This window comes from Arachis ipaensis, chromosome B6, assembly GCF_059453495.1.
Source record: "Arachis ipaensis isolate K30076 ecotype BB chromosome B6, ASM5945349v1, whole genome shotgun sequence".
NCBI classification, from domain to species: Eukaryota; Viridiplantae; Streptophyta; class Magnoliopsida; order Fabales; family Fabaceae; genus Arachis; species Arachis ipaensis.
Genome location: NC_142441.1, coordinates 147373564 through 147380419, shown reverse-complemented (window position 1 = coordinate 147380419; position 6856 = coordinate 147373564). Strand labels below are relative to the sequence as shown.

Sequence of the window (6856 nt, the reverse complement as noted above, 5' to 3'; positions counted from 1 at the left end):
CACTTATTTGTTTGGCTGTGACAGGTGTGGTGCGCAACAATAGTGGCTGACGAGAATTTTTTGGTGTTGCAATAATAATTTATAGATCATTTTTGAACTATAAAAAATAAAATAATATAGATCTCTTTTTGTTATTGATAACAATAATATTAGAAATTACGAAATAAATTTATTGTTTAATTCTATTTCTTATTTTATGCTATTCTCTTTTGATCGACTTTATTTATTGTGTTAAGTTTTTTTTTTTTTAAAAGATATTTAATTAATTTTTGCGTATATATATATATATATATATATATATATATATATATATTAGCACAAATTAAAAGTATATTATATAGAAAAGTATGAGAAGCCAATGGAATATTTATACAATATGTACAATGAAAGTTTAGAGAATATTAGAGATATAATCATTAGTGTTACCTTTTTTCATCAGCTGTAAGCTTTTGGGATGAGTAGTGTACACATTGTACAAATAATTCATTGTCTCCCTAGCGGGATTCTATATTATATATTCCCATAAAAAAAAAGTATATTATATATGCATTCCGCCTCAATATGTGATATCTGTAATTTCATCATTCCTTTTGAACGGTCTTTTAATTTCACCATAATTATAATCATGAATATACAGCCGACGAGTCCATAAATACGCAAAATATTTACTTTTTCATATTATATATATAATTTACACTTACAAAATTAACAAAAGAGTAGACATTTATTAGATGCCATCCAAAAGAAAAAGGTGCAGAATCTTTACCTAGACTCATTACCCCATATATAAAAAACAGTGTTTTTTTTCTTCCCTATATAAGTCTCTACTGCTATGCTCATTATTATATAATAACTAGTATTAATTACTAATTTGAAATAATCCAAATTCAATTTGGCCTTTAATTTACCCTAAAATTCTAAATAAAGAAAAACAAAATAATCACAATTTTTCCAGAGAAGTGTGTTCTAGAATTTTTCCTGAAATTGCAGTGGCAAGTACTGCCGTGAAGTTAGGATCACTTGTCAAGGAAGTGGCCATTTCTTGAACCAAAAACTTATGGATAGAAGAAGAAATAGAAGAAGACTTCTTTTGAGCATTGTGATCAATGTCAACGGAACTTATTGAATTTTTGACCAAGTCAAGAGTAGTTGGAGATGACGTAATGCGTGATGATGGTGAAGAAACTAAAGGGATTATTGTTTCACTTGAATGGCTTTGGGATGAGACAAGTGATATTTCAGTTTGGCTACGACCATGGTTGTGCTCTCCTTCATACGTTGCTACAAGTATTGTTGGGTCTTCAACACTTCTTTGCACCTAATAATCCATATAATTAAACAAAGATGAGAATATTATTGAAAGAAGAATGTTAGGAGCCAACAACTTTTGTGATTTGTAGCCATCAATGATGATTTTAATGGTGTGAGATTTCATCCAATGACTCACTTTTCTTTGTTGGTTATATGCTGGCCAGAATTTAACAAAGTTGGTGGCTCCTTAGACTTTTCCTTATTGAAAATTAAATGGAAAAATCAAAAGTATTATTCTTTTAGATATTTACCTTCTTTTTCACTGGGCAACTTGGGGCGAAGGAGCAACGAAAGTACGCTCTTGGAGAAGGGTTGTCTCTAGTCACCTTTTGACCATATTTCCTCCATTGATATCCATCCATCACATACTGCATTAAATATCCAAAAACTTTACTACTTCAAAATAAATATAAACAAATTTTTTATTAAAAAAAAAAGATTGTTGTTGAGGAATTTACCAAGCTAGAATCAGATGCATCTGTCTTCACAAGAACCTTGGAAACCTTATTATTATTATTATGAACAATGTTATTAGGCCTTTTGATGAGTAATAATGACTCCTCCTCATCGTTACAATTTTCATAGCTTTCAGCTTTTCTCTTCCGCGATTGATGATGATTATAACAATCAGATGATGTGTTCATCAATTTGGTCAAATGCTTTTGCAAAGCTTCATAGCTAACGCACATGTGAGTCAACGTTTCCGTAAGCCTCTTGTTCTCACAACTCAAACGATGTAACTCTTCAACCAAAACTACTTCCTGAAAATTACAAGGTTACGATCGTAATTATAACAATTGTCAATGGTATAAATTCAGTTAACTTCACGTGAAGTTGATAACCGAGGGCCATTGGATAAAAATTTAGTAAAATCATTTAAATTATTTAACGGTTTTCAACTATCAATTTCACGTGAAGTTAACTGCACCAATTTTCACCAACAATATACATCCGAATGTTCTACTACTGAGCCAGGGACAGTTTAAATCTTTAAGTTAAAAAAAAAAACTAACCACAGTAGGGTTCATATGAGTTGGAGAAGGAGAAAGATTGAGGTTGAGTGAAGTATCAACGCATGTTGAATCCATTTAATTTGCTGATCTGAATCTGGTTTGTAGCGAACAAGCTTAATTAATTAAGGTGAGTAATGGTTGTTAATTGGTTTGATTAGTAAAACCTTGAAGTGAAGTGAGAGAGCAAAAGAAAGGGAATTATATAGAGAAAGAATCAAAGAAGCTAATTAGGACGAAGAAAGTGACAAGTTTGATTATAGAAGAGAAGGGAACCGAAGGAAAGTTGCTGGAAATTAGTGTGAAACAGCAACGTTCGCAGTGATCTTGTCAGCATACTCTCGTCATTATTAATATTTAATTATGCTCAAGGCTTTTCAGGGGTGGAGCTCCCTATAAAGAAAGGGATAATCGTTCTCTTAATTTTAATTTTTTATATGTAAATTATATGTAAATTTTAGTTTAACTTCTTTTAATTTTTTTTTAATTTTATTTTATTGTGTAAATATTTTTTATCATCTTTTGATATTTCATCTAACTCTGTCCCCAAAACTTTTAACTTTTTAATATCTTAGTTTATTAATATTTAATTATTTTAACATGTGTCGACGTAACGAACCTTCCCACCCAACATAAACAAACTAAAACCGGGGAAGAAACGTGTGGATATATGTAGACATGATTGGCCGTTATATATTTTTTGGTGACTATTGGCCGTTATATATATTTTATATAGAAAAAGTCTAGGAGGCCAACAATTTTGTTAAATTCTGGCCAGCATATAACTATAAAAAAAAAAGTGAGTCATTGGATGAAATCTCAAACTAATCTCACATCATTAAAATTATCATTAATGACTATTTGATGACTACAAATCACTAAAAGTTGCTGACCCCTAACATTTCTCTTTTATATAACTAAAATTTAAGATAAAATTCTTTTAACTTTTAGGTAATATATATATTTTTTAATTTGAAAAAATAAAAGATAAAAATATTATCAAAAAAAAAAACATGACTTTAATTTTAGCTATATTTTTAAGAGGGGTTGAAATTTCAGGCACAGTGAAATTTACTGATTAGTAAATTTTTTTTACAATAGTATTAAATTAAAAGTTTAAAATCAATAATAAGCTAAATTTACGTACATATATATTGAAGATTTAAAATGTTTAATTTTATTTAGGTGTTTAAATATTCACAGCGCTAATAAATTTTTTATGACTTAGAAAAAGATTTATGGTGATTTATGATGTTTCTCTATCAACTTTAAAATATGATTATGTAATTGGCTTTGATCATCACCTTAAGACTTAAGTATATATTCTACTTTTTTTTCTTATGTATAAGGAGAACGCTAAACTGCCAAAGCATTAAGCATCTTCTTTGTCTTTCTTTAATTTCTTGTTGACCGTGTACTTCAATTTATTTGAGCCTTTAAACACCTTGTATAATTGTCTTCATTTAGATTCCCTTTATATATAAAAAGAAATATTCCGATTCCCATTTTCAACCTTGATAGACTTAACGTCTATATGTAATTAGGTTCATCTAGTGTACAGATGTATATTGGTACAGATTTACAGATTTTTATTTTTATTTGGTTTAAAAGTGTATCATTAAAAGTGTTGCTTAAAAAGAAAGTGTTACCCTTAATCGTTAACTTGGCTCTGATACCAATTTTTAACTCTTTTGTGTTTATAATGTGTATAGATTTGAAGATGTTAAAAATTTTTAACTCTTTTGTGTTTATAATGTGTATAGATTTGAAGATGTTGAAATTTTCTATTATTACTAGTATTTATAATTCTGATTTCATTTTTATAATTTTTTTTAATCTTGTTTTAATTTATAATATTCTTTTTTGCATAGATTATTGTTTATAAAATCTTTTATCTGTTTGTCTTTTTCTTTAATATATTTTTTCAAATCTTCAAAAACTTCTTTTATTTCTACACTTTCTGTTGTTTCTAAATATCTTTTTAATTTTTCAACCTCATTCTCCATTTTTTCTTTTAACAGCTTTAATTCTTTTAAGTCATAATATGGTTTTCCAGGCATTTATAAATTTTTTAAGTTTAACTCCAACTTGTTTATATTTATTCTTATTTCTATCCTTTTTATTATAAGGTCATCAATTTCGATATGAAGATTATTTAATTCCTTTTTATACTCCTTTATTTTACTTTTTAATTTTTTCGCTCTTTTTCTTTTTATTTTATTTTCTGGTCTTTCAATCTTTGTATGCTTCATTATTTATTTTAGAATTTCTGCAAATTCTATCATTACTTCATCACTTTTTTCTAGAGATTCTATTTTTCTAATTCTTCAACTTCTCTTTTTAACTTGTCATAGATTATTTTTAGAGCTTTAAATGCTCTTTGATTTATTTCAGAGAACTGTAAATAATTCAAACGATTTTCTCTTTCAAAGAGCTCTTGTTTCTTATCTTGATAAGTTACATATATCTCTTCTTTATTTATTGTCATAATTTAGTATTTAGGGTTTCATTTAATTTTTCGACCTTTTTTGTTAATTCTTTTATTTCAGAATCTTCTTCTTTAATCTTTAACTTAGATAAACTTAAGGGACTATTAATTTTAGATTCTCTTATTTGAAAATTTGATGAAACCAATTTTCCTAATGGTTCTTTTAGTAATAGAACTGAGTTTTCAATAGCTTTATATTTTGGTATTTCTGTTTTTACAATTTTTTGAAATAATTCATCGACATAAATTCTTTCTCTGTTTTTAAATATTATACTATGATGGCTATTTGTTAAAGCATAATTTATTGCATATGTAATTGAAAATGGTTCATCATCTTGTTCCATTAGATTCTTTCTATGAAATTTATAAGCCAAACTTACAGATCTTCCAAGATTTTCAGTTGATAAAGGTATAGCATATCCAAGATGGGCATTAAATTTAACATTTACGTTTGCCAAATTTCCATGAACAATTCCAATTATTTGATCTATTGGGTCATCAGTAATTCTTTTGTCACAGATTGCTAAACTTATTGGTGAATTAATTCCTTTCATATATGTAGATTTAATTAAGACTTGTATAGTACTAATATGAATCTATCCAATTTTAGATCTTTTTTGTTGATCCTTAATTTTCTCAATCTGTTTACTCAATTCTTCATTATTTATCAAAGCTATTTCAAGTTCTCCATTGGCAGATTTTATTTTTATAGGAGCTTCAAGTTGAATTTTTCCATAGTATATTATATTTTTTCTGTTAAAAACTTCTTTTAAAAGATTTTATTTATTAAAATTTTCATTTGATTTGAGATTTAATTCTGTTTTTAGAACAGCCTGCTTTTCATTATCTAATAAAGCAGTTAATCTATAATAATCAGATTCTTCTGTTAATTCTAAACTTTCTAAATAATTCATAATTGAAAGACTAGAATGAAGATGTACCTTTCTGGAGAAAAACTTCCTTTATTCAGTATATTTTACATAAGGGATTTTTATCTCCAGAGGGGAGATTGTAGATACTAACTCCAGAGGGGAGTTTAGAACTATTTTTCCCTAAGGGGATTCTTCCTCAGACTATAGAATCGCCTCGGCAGCTTCCTCCTTGCTCTCCTAGCATATGAGTACTCTTAGCCTCCTGCTTCCTATTGTCTGATGCTTTACATTTGCCTAAGCAGCCTATTTATAATAGTTGGGTTTGATGGACAATTCCCATCCTTACCCTTCTTATGACGTCATTGCTTACGTCATTGTTTGTTCTCTTTCACCAGCTACATTGTTGGTGCTCTATGACCTAAGTGCTTACGTCACTATGCAATAATGTTGAGAGATGCTTCAGATGTGCTGTCCTCTTCTTTTATCATATGATCGTCAGATGTTTTGTCTTCTTCCTTCATCATGTGAGTTGATTCCGTTTCATTATTGCTTTCTTCAGATAACTCTGAGGCACATAACTGGCACTTGTGGTCTTCTCTGTCTTTTATCAGATAGCAGAGATTCCTCTTTATCCCTTCAGGGAGCTTTTCTAAAAGTCCAGATAAGTTGTAGAATGCTGATTCAAATTCTACCAAGAGTCTCATCTCTCTTTCTTCAATTTCATTTCTTTTACTGGACACAAGCAGAGTATTTCTACTTTTATAATTAATCCTTGTGTGAGATTCCTTCGTTATTTTTTGAGTTCTTTCAAAGACCCTTGCTAATGTGCTGGCTAGCCTTCCTTCATGACTGTAAATTGTTAAATCTTGAATTTGATCAATTGGTTGAAAATTTTCTGGGAAGACGGACATAAATATTACTTGGTGTGCTGGAACCAAGCATTCTTCTTTTTCATTAAAAATAGGTTGACTGTTTGTAAATTTTAGGGATATATCCCTTGGATTTACATTGTCAATCATATTTTTAAATCTCTTTACTGCATCAACGAATCCTGCAGGAAACTCATTAATAATTTTTAGATCATTAAAAATTAAGATTGTATCAATTAATCCATACTGGAAAAACTGATAGGTGTCAGATGGGGAAGCATCTGGAAATATAACCAGCTTTGTTAG

General features: G+C 28.7%; 1 protein-coding gene across 1 annotated transcript; it reads right to left on the bottom strand.

Annotated features, from left to right (window-relative positions):
- Window positions 1–645: 645 nt before the first annotated feature.
- LOC107648520 (putative WRKY transcription factor 40) lies at window positions 646–2511 on the bottom strand. The gene is made up of 4 exons (XM_016352349.3): window positions 2325–2511; window positions 1770–2072; window positions 1563–1679; window positions 646–1318 (listed from the first exon to the last, which is right to left on the bottom strand). The coding sequence occupies exons 1-4, from the start codon at window positions 2397–2399 to the stop codon at window positions 941–943; spliced, it is 873 nt and encodes a 290-aa protein (XP_016207835.1). The 5' UTR covers window positions 2400–2511; the 3' UTR covers window positions 646–940.
- Window positions 2512–6856: the final 4345 nt, after the last annotated feature.